At 48.1% G+C, this 25,738-nt stretch overlaps 1 protein-coding gene across 6 annotated transcripts in view; it reads left to right on the top strand.

The window, feature by feature from the left end:
* The window catches only part of ROBO3 (roundabout guidance receptor 3), a 338,729-nt gene that overhangs the window by 269,541 nt on the left and 43,450 nt on the right, over positions 1 to 25,738 (top strand). For all 6 annotated transcript variants that reach the window (XM_081890834.1, XM_081890833.1, XM_081890836.1 and 3 more), the window contains exon 10: positions 15,571 to 15,776. In XM_081890834.1, the coding sequence (XP_081746960.1) occupies positions 15,571 to 15,776 (206 nt within the window). The remainder of the gene's footprint in view (positions 1 to 15,570; positions 15,777 to 25,738) is intronic.

The raw sequence follows: 25,738 nt of genomic DNA, 5'->3' as shown, positions 1-25,738 counted from the left end.
CACACTTCTTCAGATACTTCTCCAGCCTTGGGGCAGCAGAGATGTGAGAGGGCATCAGAGGAGGGAGGGAAGGAAGGAGGGACAAAGGCCGGTGTTGCCCAAGGCACCCTGACTCTCATTCAAGGCACCCCATGTTGAAAACTGCTGGTTTAGAGGATTGGAAATAAGCCTCTGGCATTAGCTCCTCTCACCACTTTCCTCTGTCTCCCATCTTCCTCTCCATTTAGCAATAAGCATAATGTACTGCAATGTCCAAATTAGCCAACTAGGTTCGCACTTGCCCTCAAAACCTGAATCAGATCCCATAGTCTGATTGCTAAATTGTCTGTTCTGCACCTGTAAGCCAGGCACATCCAACAGGTACATCGTAGATCACTGGATGTCTGTGGTAGATCACTGGTAGATCATTGGCTCACCTCAAAGAAGCTCAACAACTTTGACCTGAACCCCCCAAAAGGGGGTAGATCACTGCCAGTTTTTAACTCTGTGAGTAGATCACAGTCTCTTGGGAGTTGGCCACCCCTGCTGTAAGCAATCAATATTTTAACACAGCAGTACCTGCACTCAGGAACACCCTGCCCATTGACATTAGGCAAGCTCCTTCAATGAACTATTTTTGGCAGCTGCTAGAAACCTTCTTCTTAAGGCAGGCTTACCCTGATACGTAAAGCTGCCACGTGTTTTAAAGTGTTGTTTTTTGTAACGTATATTTTAACAGCTGATTTTTTTTTTAAGTTTAACTTGTTTAAAACTCTGACTTTTATAGATAACTTTAATGTATGTTTTTTTGTGAAGTACTTAGAGGGGATTCTTTTTTTACAATTAAGTACTATACAAATTCTGTGAAATAAAATAAAAATGGATGGGCAGGCCTAAACCATTACAGTGGTACCTCGAGTTACATACGCTTCAGGTTACAGACTCCGCTAACCCATAAATAGTAACTCAGGTTAAGAACTTTGCTTCAGGATGAGAACAGAAATCGTGCTCCGACGGCACGGCAGCAGCGGGAGGCCCCATTAGCTAAAGTGGTGCTTCAGGTTAAGAACAGTTTCAGGTTAAGTACGGACCTCAGGAAGGAATTACCGTATTTTTCACCCTATAGGATGCACTTTTTCCCCTTCAAAAATGAAGGGGAAATGTGTGTGCGTCCTATGGGGCGAATGCAGGCTTTCGCTGAAGCCTGGAGAGCAAGAGGGGTCGGTGCGTGCTGAAGCCTGCGCACGCTGAGCTCAGCGCGTCCAGGCTTTGCGGACCTCTCCGCAAGCAGCAGGAGCCAGCACTGGCCTCCCACGGCTTGCAGAGAGCTGCCTGTTTGGGGGCTGGGGTCGGGGGAAGCTCGGGCCTCCCCCACCCCATCCCCATGCCTGGGGGGGGTAAATATTTTTCCCCCTTTATTTCCCCCCCCAAAAAACTAGGTGCGCCTTAATGGGACGGTGTGTCCTATAGGGCGAAAAATACGGTAAGTAATTAACCCGAGGTACAGTACCACTGTATTGGCCTATTCAGACATTATCATGACAAGTTTCTGTTCCTGCTGAACAGGAAGTGGGGAAAGCTGTTGTAACAAAGAGGATGGCATGAGGCCCTGGCGTGTTGACAACCATCCATTCTGTGGTTTGAACCTGTTATGCCATTATTATTTTTAAAATGTAAGAGGGTACCCTAAGGGTCTGTGGGGGGGGGGAGGATTGCTGTTCACATTCTCTTCCATCCATATTTTTGCATATGATTCACAACTATTTTTTACTGTCATCGCCCCATATTTAAATCAACATCTTGCCTTTGTATCTAACCAAAAATAATGAAATGCTGCTACTAACATGACCCGCAGCGTCAAACTGAAAAAATAAGTTGATGGAATCTTAAGTAGTTTGTTACATTAGAGCAGTTTCTCTCCTTCTTTTAAATGCATATCTGAGAAAGTAATGATGGGGGTGGCAGCTGGGGAAAACGAGAGGATAAGAGGGCAAGACTAAAACAAATGAGTGGAAATTTCAGAGAGGCTGTGGGTTGGGTTTGATGACCTCAAAGATCCCTTCCAGCTCTAAAGGTCTGTGATTCTAAGAAAAGACTTCTCAGGTACATTGCAAGCCCCCCAACCCCAATAATGACCTCAAGAATATTTCTCCTGACATTTCACTAAGACCTACAAGGGTTGGACTTTATAGGGTCTGTCCATTTGGGTTACATGTGAGCATTGAAAATATCATCTCAGACAAATCCTAGAATATAAACAACCAGGATATTATTTTTCTTATTTTTTGCAGGAGGGGGCAACAGGCTCTGCAAACTTAGGTTTTGTTGTGTCTTGTTGGTTTTTCTTGTGTATGGAGAACTCACCAAATCCAGCTTTAGCCCTGCTTTCATTAAACATAGATTCTGACCTCATCATCTGACATAAAGATTTAGTGTTCTTTTTACTGATGTCCAGACGTTTGGTGCTAACATATTTTTTGGAAATCTCAGGCTGAGCTACCCCTCAAGATATGGTTCAACAGCATTTGGGATGTAACTATCTCAGAGCGACTAACCTGGCTTAGAAGAGTAGCAAAAGGTGTTGCTTAGAGAGATAGCTTTGTTGACGCACCTTTCTTTTATGTGGAAGGGAAGAAGATAACAATTCTCTGCCCCATCAGCTGAAATTTGTCGGTGGTGATGCTATACAGTGGTACCTCAGGTTACATACGCTTCATGTTACATATGCTTCAGGTTACAGACTCCGCTAACCCAGAATTATTACCTTGGGTTAAGAGCTTTGCTTTAGGATGAGAACAGAAATTGTGCAGCAGCGGTGCAGCAGCAGCAGGAGGCCCCATTAGCTAAAGTGGTGCTTCAGGTTAAGAACAGTTTCAGGTTAAGAACAGATCTCCAGAACGAATTAAGTTCTTAACCCGAGGTACCACTGTATTAACCATTAATGACTTAAGAACATGTTTTAAATGACACAACGTACTCAATGCAATGTTGTTGTTTTTGCGGAGATTGTATTATATAACTAGGCTTGTACCCAGGTATTATTAAAAGTTTTATTATTTTGGAAAATTATTTTTTTAAAAAGAGAGAGAGAAAAGACATGGTGTATCCTAAAGAATGACACCTGTGTGCAGTTCATTGTCAGTAGCTCAGTCAATAGACCATGAGACTCTTAATCTCTGGGTTGTGGGTTTGAACCCTGCTTTGGGGGGGGGAATTCCTGCATTGCAGGGGGCTGGACTAGATGACTCTTATGATCCCTTCCAACTCTACAATTCTATCAGTACTAGTTAAGAATATGCATCTGCCCTCCCAAAATACTGATCCCTCCAGAGCTTTCTGAAAAGGGAGGAAGTGACCAGCCATTCCTTTAGCTTTGTTGTCCCCTAGTCTCAGTGTGTTTGTTTGGCCATTACCTGAATGAAGGACCCAGTTGCCCTCCACACCTTGTTGGACTCCAGCTCCCATCAGCATGCTTATTGGTCAGGGATGATGGAAGTTGTAGTCCAAGTTACGGACATCCACAGGTTGCACACCCGTCGGCTGTTACCTGGAGGAAATTTCACACCAAATCACTGAAGAACCTTTCTTGAGCCCTAAAGGTAAAGGGACCCCTGACCTTTAGGTCCGGTCGTGGCCGACTCTGGGGTTGCGGGGCACATCTCGCTTTATTGGCCTAGGGAGCCAGCGTACAGCTTCCAGGTCATGTGGCCAGCATGACTAAGCCGCTTCTGGCAAACCAGAGCAGCGCACAGAAATGGCGTTTACCTTCCCGCCGGAGCGGTACCTATTTATCTGCTTGCACTTTGATGTGCTTTCAAACTGTTAGGTTGGCAGGAGCAGAAACCGAGCAATGGGAGCTCACCCTGTCATGGGGATTCAAACCACCGATCTTCTGATTTGCAAGTCCTAGGCTCTGTGGTTTAACCCACAGCGCCACCCATGTCTTTAACCCTAGCAGTCCCCTTTTTCTTCTTGCTGCTAATATCATTTTGTCTGTGTTTCCTTGGCAATATTCAGATGCCTGGAAAGCATAGAAGGGGCTTGGCTTGATCAGAAAACCTTTCACTTTTATTAAAATCACTGGAAAGAATTGCAGGGGTGGGGGAGGTTCCGAGGGAAAGAGAAAGAATAGCTGTGTAGGCAATTTCCTTCATTACCACCACCTAACAATAGGACTTGGGGGGGGGGGCTTCTCCCCTGCCCCCCCCTGCGCCTCCCATTCTCCCAAGCAAGCTGTGCTTCATCAAAATCAACAATTATTTAATGAAATGTTGTCAAGTTACGTAGGTAGAAGTGGGAGTAGTAGGAGGGTGGTGGGTGGAATTTCATGGCGTATATTCGTAAATAACAACTTAGCTACAGAAAGAACAGCACAATCAAATTGCTGTCATGCTGGGCATTTTCTGCACTGAGCAGGGTATACTTTATTAAGAAGCTATCTTCTCTACAAATCCAATATGGTGCAGGGCAAGATGTCATAAGAGGCATGTTTTGGTAACCTCAAGACTTGATAACTTCAGTGCGCTCTATGTGGAGCTACCCTTGGTCCAGGGGCTCCAGTTTTGTGGGGATACACTATCGCCAGCACATTAACGCCAGTGCTCAAAAGTCCGCACGTGATGCTCATACATTCCTGGGGGAGGTTCAAGGTTCTTGTGTTAATTTGCAAGGCCCTTAGCAATTTAAGCCTGGGACACCTCAGGGGCTGCCAATCCCCTATATCCCTGCCCAACCACTAAGGTCTCTGTGGGTGACCCTGTTAATGGCTCAGATGCATGACTCAAATCCACCAGGAGCTGTGTGCTTAGAATTGTGGGCCCAATATCATGTGAATCCTTTGCAGTTGAGATCCGTATGTACATAAAACCATACAAAAAAATTAAAATCAGAAACAAGCTATTCTGAAAAGATGCATTCTTAATTGTCTGCATTATCCTGACAGAATAGAAAAGTTACCGGTATTTTGCGGGCGTTAAAGAGAGCTGGGGCAGGGCAATGCATCAGTAGCACCATGGACGGCTCCAGTCAGGGCCCAGCTTGCAGCTTTAAATAAGCAGAGCTCAGATGTTGTTTCAGCAACAGCCAGCCTCCGACTGAGCCTTAAATAGGAGCCTTAACATCCCAGGAGCTAGCTCCATCTTCCATGAGAGTAGCATCTTCATTTAAAGGGACAGAGCCTGCTTTAGAAGTCATTGACTTCTGTAAAACGAGAGAGACCATGGCCTTCTGAGCTGGAGTCCTTAGAGTCAGAGGAGAGCGATGCACCCTCCTCAGGCCAAAGAAATACTAGCACTACAGGCTCTTCTTCCACAAGTGTTACTCGTGTAGTAACACTTGCGTTACTGGTCATGTCCCGAGAGGGGTTCTCCCCCCCCCGAATCCCCAGACTCATTCCCTGCAAAGAAGGGATATCTGACTAGAGAATCATTCCAAGGGCTGGCCCTGTCTAGAGAGCCTCAGAAGCCGCCATATCCATTCTTGTGCCAAATAGGCCTTGTTGAACCATCACCTTGTTGAACTGGTGACCTGGAAATGAAAGGCTTTGTACTGCCTTATTCCCCTACCTCTGAGCTTCTCCCCAGGGAGCAATCCTCTACTCTCAACAGAGTCCTCCCTTCCAACCTTTCCATTATTATTATTATTATTATTATTATTATTATTAAACAGAAACCCCTGATCCATTGGCAGCAGACAATTGGGAGGGATTAATAAGACAAAGGAGGTTGTAACCCTGAAATCCTCATTTAGTCGCAGCATCACCAGCTGGGTTTCTACGGCAACAAGAAAAGGCACACACTTTCCAAAACTGCTCCAGCTCATGAGAGACGTGGCTCTGTGTGTGTTTGTATGTGTGTTGCGCATTGACACTTCTTCGTGTGTGTGTCCACATCAGGCACGTGATTTTGCCAGGGAGGAATCAGCGAGTGGACAAGTTGCCACCTTTCAGCGTCAACACTGAAGAGCTAAATCACGCCTTATCTGCCCCCGCCCTCCCCCCTGACACTCAGGGAGGAGGGAAAAGGCAGCTGGGACTTGTGTACAATCTCGTGGGTTGCACCCACATGCCATCGAATATGATGTCAAGCCGTTTGTCTGCTGCGTGGGAGATTTGGCGGGGCAGGAGGGGAGGACGTGCCGGCGATCCGTCTCCTCGGATGAGCGGCGGGCGCAGGGCCCTCATGCTGGAAGCTTGGCAGGTGCGACAGATGATCCCTGTCTGAAGCCAGCTCCTTTGCCTTGATTGATTTTCTCTCACGTCCCCCTCCCCCTCCGCCCCCTTGCGTGCGCTTTCACTGCTGATTGTTACTGGGAAATTCAATTGTGTGTGAACTCTCGAGCGCCCTTTGTCCGTTCGCTGCTTCCCAGTCGATAGAGAGTAATTAGGGTTGTAAATAATGGGCAGAGCCTGTGAGCTCGCTGGGCTGCTGGGCAGATGTGAAGCTTGGCCACCTCTGGGGTTTGAGTTTCAGGGGATTAGAAGGGGCCAGATCTCTCATGTATGCAGCATAGAAAATCTAGCACTGATGCCCTCTCCCCTTGAGTCTTGCAGCTAAGGAGGGCAGCAGATCAAGAGCAGCTTTCCCCAGCCTGGGGCTTTCTAGATATTTTGGACTCTTATTCCCATCAGGCCTCAGCCAGCATGGCCAGTGGTCAGGGATGATGGGAATTGCAGTCCAACAACATCTGTACAGCAGCAGGTTATGGAAGAAATCACCAGGGTGAAAGATGTGAGGGTAGCAACCATCAGGAAGTGATGTAAATCGAGGTGGCATTTCAGCCTTACAAATTTAATATTATTGTTATTAAATATTGCATAAGGTTAAATACATTTCCTTGCTGTTTGGGAGATAAGGAGGTATGTGCACTTAAAATATGCCCCTTTCTTGAGGAAGGGCTGTATCTCCATGATAGAGTATAACCTCTGCATGAAAATAATCCCAAGTAGGAGTGGGAGAGACTCCCTTTTGTAGGGTTGCCATATTTCAAAAAGTGAAAATCCAGACACAAAAGTTGTTGCTTTTGTGTGTGTTTTTGTGTTGCCTTTTTTTTTTTTTTTGCAAAGGTAAAGGTACCCCTGACCTTGAGGTCCAGTCATGGCTGACTCTGGGGTTGTGGCGCTCATCTCGCTTTATTGGCTGAGGGAGCCGGCATACAGCTTCCGGGTCATGTGGCCAGCATGACTAAGCCATTTTTGGCGAACCAGAGCAGCGCACGGAAACGCCATTTACCTTCCCGCCAGAGCGGTACCTATTTATCTACTTGCACTTTGAGGTGCTTTCAAACTGCTAGGTTGGCAGGAGCAGGGACCGAGCAACGGGAGTTCACCCCATCGCGGGGATTCGAACCGCCAACCTTCTGATCAGCAAGTCCTAGGCTCTGTGGTTTAACCCACAGCACCACCCACATCCCCTTTCTTTTGCAAAGTTGCTGCAAAAATCTCCAGAACTGACACTGCCAACATGGGTTGCCATATATCTGGATTTTTTCAGACATTTTAGCGATTTCTGCCCGGACACTGCTTCCGACTGCAGGTATGTCCAGGAAATTCTGGACATTTGGCAACCCTACCATTCTGAAACCCTAGAGAGCTGCTGCCAGCCCGTGTAGACAGTGCTGAGCTAGATGGACCAATGTTCTTGACTTGGAAGAAGGCAGCTGCCTGTGCTCCTCTTTGTTTTCTTTCATGTCAGGGAATGAAAAACTGCACCAAGGAGATTTACTTCTCTCCTGGCTGTTATGTTGACTCAACGCTTCACAACGATATCCGTTTACCGAGCAAAAGTGTTGGAAGTCCCAGACAGTTCAGAACAGCATCAAAACCTTCCTGTGAAAGGGGGAACCCAAGACAACACAAGGAGTTCAAAGGATGTTAAACCCGACACCCCATGAAACTCCCTGTGAGTCAGAATCCTAGATGGGGGCGGGGGAGACGGCTTGCCCTGCTCTTCTCCAAAGAGTTCAAAGCCATTTACAAATGGTCCTAGGGTGGCCATTGCTGGTCATCTCATGGGGTCCTCAGCTCACTCGCTCTGCCCTCCTTCAGCCTCCACATGCCTGCCTTCCTACTTACAACAGTCCTGGGGGTCACAAACACAAGCTGGAGAGCCTCAAGATTGGCAGCGGGGGGGGGGAGTGTGGAGAGAGAGGGGGTGGGGAAAACCCCTAGAAAGGGGAAACATCATGAAGTCTAAGCCCTTCATGGCCTTGGACCCTCGTACCTACAGGACCACCTCTTTCGGTATGCCCCACAGAGGACCTTAAGGTCCATAAATAGCAACACCCCAGAGGTCCTGGGCCCTAAGGAAATCAGATTAGCCTCAACCAGAGCCAGGGCCTTTTCAACTCTGGCTCCAGGCTGGTGGAACGCTCTGCCTCATGAGACCAGGGCCCTGCAGGATCTGATTTCTTTCCGCAGGGCCTGTAAGACAGAGTTGTTCCACCTGGCTTTTGGGTTGGAATTAATTTGATCCCCTCTCCCTCTTTCTTTTTTTCTTTTTCCTTTTTTCCTTTTTCCTTCTGTAACGGAACTCCTACTTGGGGACTTCCCTGGCTTTTTTCTGGTCCATGTAGGAGCAGTCTGGATAGTTAGCCTTGGTGAAGACTTGACATTTTCATCCCCAAAAGAGTTTTTGAGTTTCTGCTGAAATGAATGTTGTATTTTAATCTTGTTTTTTAAGTTGTATTTCAGTCAATTGTTTTATATTTGGTGTTAGCTGCCCTGGGGAGGGCGGGATATAAATAAAAATATTATTATTATTATTATTATTAAGTGCACTGTCTGACCTTGGAATGATAGTTGACTCTTAATGGGAGACCCATGGAAAACTCGGGAGGACGGAATGGGATGGAGTATACTGGAATAAGCAGAACTGGCTGGCTGGAACCCCGGGGCACTTCACACAGCAACATTTTGTTGCAGGCTCCACTTGTTCTCTTGATTCTCCATCTCTTACCTCTGCCTAGCTGTTCCCCTGCCCCTCTTCACTGACTGTCTGTCCTCGTGTCAGTTTGCTGACCGAAGGATATAAGGACGATATTTCAGCTTCGATTCATGACTTCTTCTGCAGCTGGCTGAGGCCAAGGGTGCCCTCTTAATCCTTCATGCCCTGCTCTCTGGCCCCCTCCCTCCCCTTCCCCCCCACCCGCCTCCTCCATTTCCCTTCCCTCTCGCCGCTTGCATGACTTGGTTTGCCTCCGTTCAATAGGGCTCTTATTTAGTGTCATTTCTCATAGTGTCAGAGCAAGCTCCCTCCAAGCGCATCTGATCAATGGCATTGATCCACAATAAAACTGGCACCAACGTCAAGCGTCCGGAGAAGCACAAGCGCTAAGCACTTTTTAGCTAGGGCAGGCTGGGCGCTGAGTTCATTAGCACAGCCGCTGGCTTTCTCAGACAAATGAATGGCAGTCCCATTAATAACCAAGTCTTTTGTCTGGAAGCCTGTGTTTAATTGCACTGTCCATAACTGTTTTGCTGTAATCATAGATTCAGTCTGTTATGGCCAGTGGCAGAGGTGGCCAACGCAGATGTTGTTAGATTCCAGCTCCCATCATCCCTGATCCTTTGTCATGCTGGGTGGGACTGATGGGAGTGGCAGTCCCAACACCATCCAGAGGGCGCCAAGATGACTACCCTTGATCTATGGTCAGGCAAACAGCATTGTATTCGCCGGTAGCCCTATTTAGAGTTGACCCACTGAAATCAATGGATACAACTAACTTAGCTTCATTAATTTCAGTGAGTCTACTCTAAGTAAAATTTAGTTGAAAACATGGTAGGGGGGAGAAGGCAGGAGTGGGCCCACTAACCTTGCTGTAAGCTCCATATGTTCCACCAGACCTCCAAACAATGGGTTGTGTCCAGTGCTGGTCCTGCTCAGAGCACATGTGTTGAAATCAATAGGCATGGCTAACTTTGGCCCATTAATTTCAGTGGGTCTACTCTGTGTAGAAGTTAGTTGAAGATGACCCCAGACTCTGCAAGAAGCCAAGTCTCCAACCACATGGAGTGAAACATCACATATACAAGCTGTATGTACACGCCTGGGCTCATTTCAGAGGTTCAGTGGAACACATGGAAGTTAGGGGCAAGCTCAGTGGACATGATTCTGTTCTGGCTCTGTGCATTCAGTGAAAACAGATTGTTCAGGGCTGAGCAGGCCTAATAAGACTGTTAGCTGACATACACTATTTCAAGGTGGATGAGGTTTTAGGGGAGGGGTAGCACCTCTGGTGGGGGGGACTATCTTTCTTGGGTAGTTTGTCCACCTTTGGTCCCCACCTGCACTTAGGCCTCACCTGTGGCTCCTAGAAGCTGTCAGCATGTGACAGTGGCCACACCCTGAGAATGGCTTTGACTGGCTGGCTAAACCAGGAGAAGACAGCTAATGGGTCTCAAACCCTCAGTGAGTTAGGGACTTTTCCTGCATGCAAAGACAGGTTCTGGCAGATGAGAGGATGAGACCAATAGTGAGTCCAATGGTCAAGAGGGTGGTTTTTGCACATACTGTAGAGGGAATTGAGAGGCAGATGGGGCTCATCAACCTGGGAAGGTAGCCCATCTAGAAGAAGGAAAAATCTGATCCTAAACCTTTGCTGCCTTCTGTGATATCTTTGGGAGAAGAAAAGGCTACACGAATCCGGAGTGGAGTCTGTAAGATGGTTGGATGGGGTCTTGTGTGCCTTCTTCTGGCAACTCCTGCAGCCAAGCTGGTGCCAACTGTATTGCTCTGCTTTCCTTTGCACCACATTTGTGAGGCCAAGAGGAGGGTCTTGTCATCCAGGCAGTCCAGGAGCTCCATAAACGCTGCCCAGGCTTGTGCCCTGGGTAGGTCACTTTGGTGCTACTAATGCAGTGGTTTGAGTTCACTCCTGGAGGCACATTCCATTGTCTCTCAAGACAGATGGATGTCAACAGCTACTTAAAGGGTTGGTTTGTGGCGTGGCTGTCAGTAAAGCTTCTGTGCAGACCTCTGGAGTTGACAGATAGCTGATGGTGCACCAAGAAGGCCTCCCTAAGGCCCAAGTTACCCATTACAACTACAGTGTAGTTGACTGCTGCATGATATTAGTAACATGAAAAAGTGGCAATCACCCCAAGGTTGCCTTAGATTAGTTACACCATTCGTCCAGTTTGTCAGCTCAGACTTGTCTTTCTGAGTTCTTGAGCAAAGCTCTTACCCATTGCCTGCTAGCTAAGATCCATTTAACTAGATATTCTGTGGACTGACCCTGTGACCTTATGTTTGCAGTACATGTGCTCTGCCACTTAACTATGGTGTGCAGTCACAGAGAGCATATTGTAGGTTCCTCAGACAGAAGTGCCTCTTGCCACAGGATAGATTGATGGCCACAAAATGCAATGATGGCGGACGGCTTTAGGCAAATTCATGGAGGATGAATCAATAGCTTATTCGTGGTTATGTAGATCCTTGTGTTCAAAGACAACAAGCCACTGAAGACCAGTTCCTGAGAGCAGCAGCAGGAGAGGTCTTTGCCTTCATGCCTTGCTTTTATGAGTTTAGCAAATCCGTCTGGCTGAATGTTGTAGGAAGGCAGGTTCTGGGCTAGACGGAACTTGGGTTTGAGTCGTACATTCTTATGGAATGTCAGGATTCAAACCCACAGCCCTAGAGACACAGACACAGTGAGAGTGCAAAACCTAAATGAGCAGACCTTGCTTTCTAGGATGCTGCTACAGTGGAGATGCTTTGCTGCCAAAAGAAGTCCATGGCTACGGCCTGCACCAAAAAAAATCATGCATCCACTGTTTCCTGGGGCTGCAATGGTGCAAAAATGTGGTTACAAAGCACGGATCCACATGGATCCTCAGGATTTTTGCATTGGGTCACCCCAATTCACCATCAGATCACATAGCATGTCCATGGCTACAGCCTGCACCCAAAAAATCACGCACCCACTGTTGTGTGGGGCCGCATGGATTCTCAGGATTTTTGCATTGGGCTACCCCAAACTCACAGTCAAATCATATGTCTGTGGCCACAGCATGAACCACAAAAATCATACATCCACTGTTACATTCAGAATATATATTTTTCTTTTTTTTCTCCTCTAAAAACTAGGTGCGTCTTATGGTCAGGTGCATCTTATGGAGCAAAAAATATGGTGATTTTCAGTGCTCATTCTTCAGTTGGTAAGGTGCTTTGTTTATTGCAAGGCTCATAGCAAAATCAAGGCAGAGGCCAAGAGCCAATTTCTTAAAGATCTTTGTATCCAAAATCAAATAGAACTTGGTTCCCAATAAGCAGGAACCAATGAAAGGCTGTTTCCCCCGCAAAGCTGATGGATGAGCACAGCATATTAGGTAAGCAGGAATTAGCAGGGGAGTGAATATGATGAGTTCAAGAATGTTGGCCCCATTAGATTACCGGCGGGGGGGGGGGGAACGGGACCAACCCATGTAGTCTCTACCCATGACATCTTCAGCATCTCCAGCCTGTACATTATGTGTGGACATATGAAGAGGACAAGCCTGTCTTGCAGGCTTCCATGCAGTCTGGAAACCCAATCCGGCAAGCAACGCACAAATAGGGGGGGGGGGGTAGAGCTTAAGAAATGCTCTGATCCTCCACTGACGGGTGCAGTATATGAATAAAGATGACAGAAGCTGTAAGGCAAGTTTCTCTCTTTTGCTTGATCCGCTTTTAGGAAAGCGCACCACCTAATCAAGTAGCGAAGTATGTAAAGCACATTTACATAACAGCAATCCAGAGCAAAATGAATTTCCTTTTTTACGCAAAATGCACAATGTGATTCTTGCAAATTAGTGGAAACGTTTCCCAACATCTCTTCCTTTTTGTTCCTTAATTTTGTGTGCCGAGTCTTGTCAGGCAAATTCCTCTAGTGTAAACAACGCAGCAGGTAGAAGTATTTAATAACAGCCAAATTGATTTCTCATTACTAGGTTACTTCTTAGCGTTTTGTATCACTGCGCCGATACGGATTTCTCTTATTGTGTTAAATAATAGGCAAGTCCATAGGAAATGATTTATGGTCTTCCCCCATGTTAATTCCACATGGGCACCTTGTCTCTGAATAAGAAATCTCTTAACGTGTTTCCTCTCTCATAACAAGCAATTTCTGTGTAAAACGTAGCCTAGTAATGGCTTCACTTTGTTTGTGATGACAGATAGGCAGAAGAGAGATGGGAAAGGAAAGCAAGAATTATGCTTTTCAAAGACGAAGGCTGTTTTCCTGCAGAGTTAAGCCTCTGGAACTGTGTGTCGCTGTGTGTATTTGAGGAGGGGTCCACTGTTGATTCCCTCCCAGACATTTTCTTGTAGTTCTGCAAATCTCGAGGTCCCCCCCCCCAGCCTGCTAATACCTCCCTCTCATGCATGGATGAATCCATTTCAGCTACATAAGGAGTGGCACTCACAGTGTGAACACTGGAATTAGAGGGATTGATATAAGGTGCTTGGAGCAAACACTGGGAAGGATTCTGCCTTCATGTTTGGCATGCAAGAATCCAGCTCCTCAGCACTGTGGAAAACACAAGGCTGAACCAGCTAGACTTGCTGCCTCTTATTATTTCCAGGTCTGCTTTTGGGGAGAGGGAATCTTCTGTGTATTCCCTCTATTAGCTGTGAGAGGAAAGTTTGCACACATAATTTAGTAACTCGCCGATTTCTTTCCTGTGTCTTCAGAGCAGGCAGGTGATAGCTCAGATTAAAGGTTTGCATTGACACATTTACTGCTGCCTGTCATTCCCAGGCAGTACATCTCCAGGTAATCAATTAATACTTGCCTTTAATTGACTATTTAATTACACGTTACTAAACAAGCTGATGGATATGAATCCCATCACCTGTAACTTTGGTGGCGGCAAAGGAGCAAATTGCAATCTGTCACAAAAAAGGCGTATAAGATGCTGCAAAGATCACTTCCCTTCTGTGGTGGTGGGGGCAGGGAACAGAAATACAGAAATGTCACAGCCCAGTGAAAATGAGAGCAGCCCATCACATGAGAGGGAAAATGCTACAAGTGTTGGTCCTGTTTGGGAAATAATAGGAAAGTACACCACAGTATAATACAGGGGTTAAGTACTTAATTTGTTCTGGAGGTCTGTTCTTAACCTGAAACTGTTCTTAACCTGAAGCACCACTTTAGCTAATGGGGCCACCCATTCTGTTCTCATCCTGAAGCAAAGTTATTAACCCTTTATTTCTGGGTTAGCAGAGTCTGTAACCTGAAGCGTATGTAACCCGAGGTACCACTGTACTATTGTTAGGGCCAACCAAGAGGAACAGCAAAGGCTGTGAAGCTGATCAGCAATCAAACAAATTGCCCCACTTGGTTCATTTACAGCAAGGGTCAGCAAACCTTTTCAGCAGGAGGCCAGTCCACTGTCCCTCAGACCTTGGGGGGGGGGAATGAACGAATTCCTGTGCCCCACAAATAACCCAGAGATGCATTTTAAATAAAAGGGCAAATTCTACTCATGTAAAAACACGCTGATTCCTGGACTGTCCGCGGGCCAGATTTAGAAGGCGATTGGGCCGGATCTGGCCCCTGGGCCTTAGGTTGCCTACCCATGATTTACAGGCATTTGTACCCTGCCTTTTAGCCAAAAAGGCTGTCAGGGTGGCTTATGAAAGTTCTAAGATGGTCCTTGCCCTCAGGCTCAATCTGAAGCATGAAAGTGTGGTTTTGTACACAATGGAGAAGCATGGATTTTATCTGCACACAGATGATTTAATCTTCAATGGCATGTTTGTATTCCCAACATGATGCAGTGGTTCATGCTGGGAAGTACCTTAGTTCAGTGGGAGAGCATCTTCTTTGCATGCAGAAGATCCCAGGTTTAGTCCCCAAATAGGACTGGGAATGTCCCAGACTGAAGCCCTGGGAAGCTGCTTCAAATCAGTAGATGATACTGAACTGGACGGACCAATGGTCAGGTCCAGTATAAAGCAGCTTCCTTTCTTCCTATGTTAGAGTGCCCAACTAGCACTGGGAAGTGCCCAACTAGAACTGGGTTCAAATTCCTCCTTGGCCATGAAATTTACTTGGTGACTTGTACCATTCTCAGGCTAACCTACCTTGCAGGGTTATTTTGATGACCAAGGGGGGCAAGATTAGGAACAGAAGAAGGTCCTTGCTGGATCAGACCCAAGCACCTCCTTAGACCAGCATCCCTTTCCCCCATAGCAGCTGATCAGATCTTTTTAGGAAGCCTACAAATGGTACTTGAGGAAGAGTAATCCTGTTCCTTTCTGGATTGCTAGCAACTGGTATTCAGAGACATGTTGCCTTTATTGTATGTCTATGCATGTCATCCTGAGCATGGGATTAAAAATAATTAAGAATCACTATTTAATTAATAAAGAATAACAACCTAGGTAAGTACCTTAACACAGCATCCATATGCAAGCTGCCAGGTTCAGAATTCTTGCCTTCATGATCTTGCTGTCTTTCACCCTCTCATTTCCCTCTCCTCAAATCCTAAGGTAACTTCTAATAGAAATGTCTGTCTGCTGTAAACTTTTTCACCTGGGCTGCAGCTGAGATAAATGCATTAAATTTCATACGTGCCCTGCTGTTTTTGTTTTGCCTTGCCTTGCCTAATAGTGACCTCGGACCGTATTCCGCCTATTATTCGCCGAGGACCAACCAATCAAACACTTGCCATAGACTCTACTGCACAGCTGCAGTGCCATGTGACTGGGAACCCCCTTCCCAGCATCCAGTGGTTGAAAGATGGACAGCGGATCGTGGGCAGCGACCCTAGAGTGAGCCTATTGGACAATGGAACTCTACAGATTATGAACCTACAGGTATGTTTCTTGCTTCTCTCCACCTTAGCAGCAGACACAAGTTTCTGTTTCTTGTAGCAGCAGAACTGTTTTATTTTAGTATCCCTGCAATCCTCATAAAATTGACAAATTGCAAAGAGTGCATCCATGTTCTTGGCATTTCTTATTGTTGGGCTTAAGAACATAAGAAAAGCCCTGCTGGATCTAGACCAGTGGTGGCCAAACTTGGCCCTCCAGCTGTTTGGGGACTACAGTTCCCATCATCCCTGATGACTGGTCCTGTTAGCTAGGGATGATGGGCGTTGTAGTCCTACTGTAGATAGGAGTAGAACCATGTACAAATGTGCATAGCCTGGGAGGTGATATCAGTTGGCTCACAGGTACATATATTGGGATGACCTCCGCTGATTGACAAGTGGTTGACTCTATCCCCCTTTTCTGGCAGAGTTAGATATCATTCCTCCCAGCAGATGCGATTTGCATCTTTAAATACATAGGTGCATTTAGCATCACATCCAGTTATGCCCACAAGATGGTACATCAGTGGTATATGGCCTGTGTGGCAGTATCTGTGACAGCAGGCGGATTCATGTGCCCATCTTTTATATGATAAAATCAACACGAGTTCTCTCCCTCGTACCCAGTGGCCTTGAGTTCATTTGAACCAACCTTGTGAATGCTCTGATGTGTGTCCAGATCATGGCTTGCTACTTCACGGTGAATTCTGTCCCTCCGGCAAACAAGCATCCAGCAAGCGAATGAATTCCACAATGTAGTTAGGGGATGAATTGCTTGCTTTCATAATTGTGGTAAATTGCTAAGTAATGAAATTACTTGATAAAAAAAGGGAAGCCTGTAATTGCCTGATTCAAAACTGTATAGGAATTGTTCAACCCTCCTGAATGCTAGCTCAGAGAATGGACTCATAAGCTTCTGTGTGCTTATTAAGACATTAATGTTGTTAACAGGCAGTAAGCAATTGCTTTGTTTTACTGGCTAAAAAACAGCTGAATGCAATTTTCTTGCTCTTAACAAAGTGAATATCAATAAACAAAGAGCCAAGCCAGCCAAATCAGTCCCTTTGCGACACAGCTGAGTCTGAAAACACACTTTGCAGCAAATTCCATTATGGGGAAAGTTATACATAACTTGTCGCTGGGAGCTCGATCATAATTAACCCTCTTTAACTGAACCTCTTGCAGCCACAATTCTCTTTAATTGTCAGCTCCTCTGCTGAAGACTCTTCCGTCTTCTACCAAAGACTCAGAAATCTGTAAATGTCTCATTGTGGTGACATTTAAAAATAAACCGACTGTTCCATTAGCGACTGTCAGGGTTTCTGGGAGAGAGGAGGAGATGACAGAGGAGACGGAGAGCGAGTGGGAGGAGGGGCAGAAGGATGAGGAAGAAGATGACGGAATTCTGAGGGAATCCACGAGTCTGAGCAGCGAGTCAGAGGATTCTCAAAAGGGGGTTACCTTAATCAAGCAAAAGGGAGGAGAAGGGAGAAGCGGAGAGGAGCCCAGTGGAAGACAGACGCAGCAAGAGGCGTCTCAGCCGGAACGGAGAAAAGGGGGTGGAGTCGTCAGCCTCTCGGAGGGAGCAGGATTAGGAGAGAACAGAGAAAGGGGGTTGGAGCAAGGTGTTCAGCCGGAAAGGGTGGAGAGCAGAACAAGGGGTGGTGTAGCGGTCGAAAGAAAGGTCAGCAGCAACGTACGCGCGCCAAGTTCAAACGTAGAGGCGCGCGGAAGTGGAGAGAGCTCAGGGGAGGAGCCCGGCCCTAAAGCCAGAAGGAGGGGGGAAGAGGCGGCAGAGGATTCAGCCTCAGGCGAGTCACGGAGAGAGGGAACCCAGGGGGGCAGGAAGACCCTGCGGAAAAGAAAGGAGAGGAAGAGGTGGTCTAGAGCCAGGCTATTAAGTTGGTGTGGAAGAGGGGAGGAGTCAGAGGGGACTTCAGCGGTCTAACGTGACAGACGTACGGCCACGATGCTGAACTGTACGAGAAGCAGAAATCTTCAATAAACTTTTCCTGTAAATAAACTGCAACGGAGTGAGGTCTCGTGTGAGCTGGGACCCGTCCTGGGTGGCCGTGACAGTAAGTCCCCTCTCAGAAAGCAAAAAATTTTTTTTTGCGAAGCTCACGAACGGGAGCAGCCATGAGCGCTGAGGAGCAGCTGGTTGCACTGCGGGATCAGGTTACCGCTCTCACATCGGCAGTCATTGCTTCGCAGAAGAAGAATGACGACTTGGAGAAGACGTGCCAGGATTTGCAGGCAAGGTGGGAACACGCGGACAGGGCGGGGGCCCCAGGTTCCAGAGCGGAGGGCATTGCGCTTGGACGGAGGGGGGGTGCCCTGGTTCCGCGTTTTAATGGCAACTTGCAAGACTATCCCAATTTCAGAGCGGACGTCGTATATGCACTGCATTTACTCCGTCACGATTTTAAAGATGAGGAGGAGAAAGTGGGGTTCATTGTTTCGCACCTGCATGGGGAGGCCAGGGCTTGGCTACGCAATCTGTGGCGCGAAGATGGACCGGCCCGTCGCAATTCAACTGCGTTCATCAAAGCGATGGATTCTTGTTTTCAATCCTCTGTGGATGTGGACATTGCGCGCCGTCAAATGCACGGGCTGAGGCAGGGGAAAGCGACTGTGCGCCAATACCACTCTAAATTTTTTGCATTGCTCACCGCCTTAGATTGGCCAAAGGACAGTAAGCCGGTCAGAGATCTTTTTTGGGAGGGATTGAGCCCCCCCATCAAGGATGAGATCGCTAGGGGGGACAGACCCCAGACCCTAGAAGACGTGGTGCAACGGGCTTTAGCTATTGGAATTCGACATGAGGGACGTCCGTGGCACGAGGAGGACGGGCCCCAAGCGCGTGCGCAAGCGAGGACTCTCCCTTTTGTGCACAGGGATTTCAGCCGTGCGCACCCCTCGCCAATGGGGAAGGACAGCGAGGAGCCAATGGAGATTGGTGGTGCTAGGGCTCAGAAGCCATCCCAGAGCCCTGTCCCTGGTGCAGCCAAAGCGAAGCCTCCTAGAGGAACCAGGAAGTGTTACATCTGTGACAGTGCGCACCATATGGCGAAAGAGTGCCCCCAGAGGCTCCAGAAGCACACTGCAGCACTGGCAACTGTAACAGCAGAGGTGCAACCAGGGGAGCAGCTTCAGGGAAACGACGGTGCCTGGCTGGAAGCAGAGCTACTGGGGCTCAGCCAGGCGGATCTGTAGACAAGCCCCCAGCATCACTGCAGAGCGTGGACCCTTTGCCTCCCAGACCGGCAGTTCTGCTCACAGCAACACTCCAGTTGCCTGATGGGAGACTCCTCGAGGTTCCAATAACGATCGATTCGGGAAGCAACGCCGACTTCGTGGGACTGCAGTTCGTTAAGCAGCACAACATGGCGCTCCTGCCTGCAACGACGCCTCTGAACGTGGTCACGGTAGACGGCAGGAAGTTGCTGGGGGGGCAAGTGGTGCAGCAAACCCCTCCCATGATGATGCAGATTGGCAACCATCGAGAACTTATTAGTTTCAATGTCACCCACTTATCGGACACACCCATCGTGTTAGGCATGAGTTGGCTGGAGAGGCACAGTCCCGCGGTTGCGTGGTACCAGCGGCAGATCACCTTTTGTTCATCGTATTGTGCTCAGCATTGCTTTCAGACCGATCAGGGAGGAGAAGCCGAGCAGCAGTTGCATCTGGGTATGGTGCAAACAGTGCCTCACAAGTACCAGGACTTCTTGGAGGTTTTCTGTGAGAAGGAAGCTGACAAGTTGCCGCCTCACAGACCTTACGACTGCGCGATTGATTTAGTGCCAGGGGCGCAACTGCCTGCTGCCAAGCTGTACTCCATGTCGGAAGACGAGATGCAAGAGCTTCGGGAGTTCATAGACCATAACCTCAAGCGAGGTTTCATCCAGGAATCTAAAGCAGCGGGTGGCAGCCCTGTGTTCTTTGTGAAGAAGAAAAACACGCCCCAAAAAAGGCTTATAGTGGATTACAGGTTCATAAACAGCTTGACTAAGCCCAAAGCTTTCCCCATGCCCAAGATTGACGACCTTTTAGCGACCGTCAGGAGGGGCAAGATTTTCACCAAGCTGGACCTACGTGGAGCTTACAATCTCATCCGCATCCGGAAAGGAGATGAGTGGAAGACCGCCATGTTCACCCCTCTGGGCACATACGAATACAGAGTCATGCCTTTCGGTCTCCAAAATGGCAGCCACGTTTTTCAAGCATTTATGCACCACGTGCTAGCAGGTCTCCTCTACAAGAAGTGTGTCTGCTTTCTCGACGATATCCTGATTTTCTCGGAATCGCCGGAGGATCACGATAAGGACGTGAGGGAGGTCCTGCAGAGGCTGAAGGACCACAGGCTGTACGCCAAGTTGGAAAAATGCCAGTTTGATGTCAGAGAGGTTGATTTCCTTGGCTACAAGTTGTCCGACGAGGGACTGGCCATGGACAGGGCTAAGGTTCAAGCGCTGTTGGACTGGAAAAGCCCTCGAAATCGGAAAGAGGTCCAGAGGTTCATCGGCTTTGCCAATTTTTACCGCAAGTTTATTAAAGGTTTTGCGAACGCGACGGCGGCTATCACTGACACCCTCAGTTCCAAGAAGAAGAAGTTCGTCTGGACCGAACAAGCGGAGCGGTCCTTCCGGACGCTTAAAGGTCTTTTCGCCTCCGAAGAGCAGCTGCTCCACGTGAATCCCGGCAGACCCATGCGGGTAGAGACCGATGCGTCAGACAGAGCGGTTGGGGCCGTTCTTTTGCAAGAGGATTCACAAGGCAACTGGAGACCGGGTGCGTTCTACTCCCGGAAGCTCAGCAAGACGGAGCGCAATTATACCATATGGGACAGGGAGTTGTTGGCCATTCATGCAGCTTTCAAAGCGTGGCGACACTTCTTAATAGGAGCCAAGCACACGGTGCAAGTTCGCACGGATCACAAGAACTTAGAGTATTGGCGGACGGCTAAGCTACAGACCCAGCGACACATGCGCTGGGCGGAGTTCTTTGCGGATTTCGACTTCAAAATAGAATACATCCCAGGAGACTCCAATGTTATTGCAGACGCGCTGTCCCGAAAGCCGCAATACTTGGAGGAAGCAGCTCCAATCGCAGCAAAGCACATTTTCGCACCGCAGGCGTGGACGTGCGCTACCATCGCAGTCGACCTGGACGCGGTGCGACGCGCGTTGCAAAGGGATCAGTTTGCACAGTCCAAGATGGAGGAGCTACGCGGAGGGTCGCGAGACAACGATGAGTTCCAATTGCAAGATGGACTTTTGACTCGTAAGGGTGCCCTTTACGTGCCCACCGACGATCTTCGAGCCAAGGTTCTGCAACAATTGCATGACGCCCCTAGTGCAGGCCATTTCGGCAAAGAGAAGACGATGGAGTTGGTGGCTAGAGACTTTTGGTGGCCCCAGATGAGAGGAGAGGTGGCGGACTACGTCGCCAGGTGTGATATCTGCCAGAGGTCCAAACCAGTGCACCAGAAGCAGGCGGGATTGCTAGAACCGCTGGAGACACCGCAGCAACCGTGGGAGAGGGTAGCGTTGGACTTTGTTACGGACCTGCCCAGCTCCAGAGGTAAGACGGCGGTGTTAGTGGTGGTGGACTTGTTCACCAAGATGGCGCATTTCATCCCTTGTGCCAAGGTGGCGACGGCAGAACAGACCGCAAAGCTCTTCATCGATCACGTCTTCAGAGTGCATGGACTTCCGCAGTCCGTCTTGTCCAACAGGGGGCGCCAGTTTGTTTCCACTTTCTGGCGAAAGCTTCTGGGCATCTTGCACGTCAAAATCAACCTGACATCGGCGAGACATCCACAAACCAACGGTCAAGCGGAGAGGGTCAACGCGATCATGCAGCAGTACCTGCGGTGCTACGCCAACCAGCGACCTGCGGCGTGGGTGGACTATCTGCCGATGGCTGAATTCGCCTACAACAACACGAAACACGCATCCACCGGGGTGACGCCTTTCTTCGCGAACAATGGCCGTCATCCCAGAACCTTCCCGAGATTTGCGGCACCAGGAGGGGGGGGGCCTCAAGATGCCGACCAGTTTGCAGCGGAGTTGCAAGAGGTGCACGAGGAGCTGCGGAGACATTTGGAGCTGGCAAAACAGGCGTATAAGGTGCAGGCCGATAAGCACAGGAGGGCGGGAGAGGACATCCAGATTGGGGACTGGGTGTGGTTAGCAGCCCACGCGATGCCGGCCAGGTCATTGGCCAAGAAGAAGTTAGGACACAGGCAGCTAGGGCCATATCAAGTTGAGGCTAAGATCAATCCGGTGGCTTTTCGTCTAGCCCTTCCGGAGGGTTCCAGGGTGCACCCGGTCTTTCATAGGTCGGTGCTCACTCCCTACAAAACCCCACACAGGTTTCAAGAGTCAGGAGCACTCCCAGAGCCACGTAGGAGGGCGCCTGAGGGGGGGGAATCGCCAAGACCAGAACCTCTTAACGAGGTCACAGAGATACTGGACTCGAGATGGGGGGAGGAGGGAGTTGAATATTTTCTAGCCAGGGAAGGCACTCCGGCCTCTGCCAATAGCTGGGTGCCGGGTTACGCGTTGGACGAACCCCTGTTGAAGGAGGAGTTCCATGCACTTTTTCCGCACAAGCCCATGCCCGAGGAGTATTTTGATGATTGGCTTTTCACGCCCACTTTGTCAGACAGCACGTTCGAGGGTTTCTCCTCACCCGAGGGCCATACGCCCGAAACAAGCCCGGCCAGGGATCCGAGACTGGGGGGGGAGGAGACAGGCCCTTGTTGGTGGGTGGATCAGCCAAGGGAGGCATGGAGTCAGAGATGGATGGTAGGTCCTTGGCAGGCAGCGCCAGGAGAAGCAGTGATGGAGGAAGAGACTGTGAGGTCTGTGGGTGGGGAACCCGAGTTCGAACACACATATACGGAGATGACAGAGGAGAACGTTGAAGTGGACAACTTGTATCCTGAACCGACCCCGGAAGAACCACGTTTTCCTCAACCTGCACCCGGCGAGCGGGAGGGGGGAAGGGGGGGCTTCGAGGGGGGGATGGATGTCAGGGTTTCTGGGAGAGAGGAGGAGATGACAGAGGAGACGGAGAGCGAGTGGGAGGAGGGGCAGAAGGATGAGGAAGAAGATGACGGAATTCTGAGGGAATCCACGAGTCTGAGCAGCGAGTCAGAGGATTCTCAAAAGGGGGTTACCTTAATCAAGCAAAAGGGAGGAGAAGGGAGAAGCGGAGAGGAGCCCAGTGGAAGACAGACGCAGCAAGAGGCGTCTCAGCCGGAACGGAGAAAAGGGGGTGGAGTCGTCAGCCTCTCGGAGGGAGCAGGATTAGGAGAGAACAGAGAAAGGGGGTTGGAGCAAGGTGTTCAGCCGGAAAGGGTGGAGAGCAGAACAAGGGGTGGTGTAGCGGTCGAAAGAAAGGTCAGCAGCAACGTACGCGCGCCAAGTTCAAACGTAGAGGCGCGCGGAAGTGGAGAGAGCTCAGGGGAGGAGCCCGGCCCTAAAGCCAGAAGGAGGGGGGAAGAGGCGGCAGAGGATTCAGCCTCAGGCGAGTCACGGAGAGAGGGAACCCAGGGGGGCAGGAAGACCCTGCGGAAAAGAAAGGAGAGGAAGAGGTGGTCTAGAGCCAGGCTATTAAGTTGGTGTGGAAGAGGGGAGGAGTCAGAGGGGACTTCAGCGGTCTAACGTGACAGACGTACGGCCACGATGCTGAACTGTACGAGAAGCAGAAATCTTCAATAAACTTTTCCTGTAAATAAACTGCAACGGAGTGAGGTCTCGTGTGAGCTGGGACCCGTCCTGGGTGGCCGTGACAGCGACGTTCAAGGTCAACTCGCAGAGTATTGCCAAGTATCTCCCAGACATAAGCTACACAGCATTTGTGGGGAGATTTCTCACATTCTGAGAACATTTGCGATGTGTGTGGTCTCTCTCCTATCGCAACTCAGGGTAGGAAACTGGTGTGGTGGCGATATCTGGGCTCAATTCAGCATGCTGGTTTTGATCTTCAAAGCCCTTCTTGGCCTGGGACCCTTGATATCTGAAGGATGGCCTCTTTCCATAGTTACCTACCCGAGCCATGGCACCTGCCCTCTCAAAGTTGATTCCCTACCACGAACCCCAGTCAAAATATCTAGAGAGCACCAGATCAGGGAAGACGGCTTGAAATCATGAACGGAGACCCTTCCCCAAGTGATGTATCCAACTGAGATACAGTGGTACCTTGGGTTAAGTACTTAATTCATTCCGGAGGTCCGTTCTTAACCTGAAACTGTTCTTAACCTGAAGCACCACTTTAGCTAATGGGGCCTCCTGCTGCTGCCGCATTGCCGGAGCATGATTTCTGTTCTTATCCTGAAGCAAAGTTCTTAACCTGAAGCACTATTTCTGGGTTAGCGGAGTCTGTGACCTGAAGCATATGTAACCCGAGGTAACACTGTACAGTGGAGAAAATGGGTTTTTTCAGTGGTGCCTCTCTCTACAACCTTACTTATTGCATTTATAGCCCAGCTTTATCTCCAAGAAACTCAAGGTGACATACGTGGTTCTCTCCTCATTTAATCCTCACAACAATCCAGTGAGGTTAGTCTGAGAGGCAGTGACTGCTGTTGTTCTTGCTGCAGCAAGAATACTCATTGCAAAGTACTGGAAGACACAAGATCTACCCACTTTGGAAGAATGGCAAATGAAGGTGATAGACTATATGGGTCTGGCAGAAATGACCGGCAGAATCCGAGACCAGGGAAGAGAGACGGCGGAAGAAGATTGGAAGAAATTTAAGGACTATCTTGGGAAATATTGTAAAATCAATGAGTGTTAGAATGATGTTGGATTAGAAATTAAGTGGTTTACAGCTGTAATGATTAAGTAAAAAGAAAAGAAAGGTTGAAAATTAAATGAAAATTAAGGGTGAGGATTTGCTGAACTAATAATTAGAATTGGAATACACAAAGGGGAGGTATGAGGAGGTCTGGGAAGTAAGGTATAAGAAAATAAGGGAATGAAACTTTACTTGTTTTTAAATTGTTTTTAATTTTGTATTTTTTCATATTTGATATGTTTTTTTTTTGTTTGTGTTTTGTTTTTATTGTTGTCTTTTTTTGTAAAATTTTTGAAATGCTGATAAATATCTTTTTTTAAAAAAAGAGAGAGGCAGTGACTGACCCAAAGTCACACAGTCAGCTTCATGGCCGAGTGGTGATTTGAACCCTAGTCTCCCAGGTCCTACTTCCTAGTGCCAGGAAAATCCCTTTTGTATTTTGCCAGGTCTTTTCAGCTTGATGCTACGCTGCAGCTTCCAGCACAATTGTTCAGCTCTGTGACTTTATTATAACTGATCATCCCTAGAATCTTTTCATCTCTTGATCTCTCTTTTAAAGCGGTTTGTTTTGATCTTATGGTTCTTCTTTGAAGCTGCTTCATTTGTCTCGTGGTCACTGCAGATTTTAATTTGTCTTGCTTTGTACTCCTGTTATTTGGTGGCTGATGAATTGAATGGATGGTTGTACGTATACAGTAAGGAAATTCTTAAGCAATTGGATTTTGATTTGTAAATGGCTTAAGTGCCACCTTGGCGTTAAACCTGGGAGAGGGCCTTTTTGGTGGCTGCTCCCAGACTTTGGAGGTCCTTTTGTAGAGAAGATAGATTGGCTTACTTCTTGTTGTCCTTCCATCAGCAGGTGAAGACTTTCTTGTTCCAAGAGGCTTTTGGGAACTGACTGCTTTTAATGAAAGGGCTGGTACTGTGATTTTTTTATTGTAATGACCTTGTGTGACATTATATATATCCTACTAAACATTCTACTAATGTTTAATTAACATTCTTTAATTGTTCCTAAATGATGACTTTTTAATATGTTCTTAGCTGTTTCTGTCTTAGCAGTAAGCCATTTTGAGTCCCTGTCAGGCTAAAAGGTGGTATGCAAATAATATAAATAATATATATATATATATATATATATATATATATATATAT

This window comes from Podarcis melisellensis (assembly GCF_964234715.1).
Source record: "Podarcis melisellensis genome assembly, chromosome: 15".
In the NCBI taxonomy this organism is placed as follows: Eukaryota; Metazoa; Chordata; class Lepidosauria; order Squamata; family Lacertidae; genus Podarcis; species Podarcis melisellensis.
The sequence above is the reverse complement of the archived record's forward strand: the minus strand, read 5'-3'. Positions and strand labels throughout refer to the sequence as shown.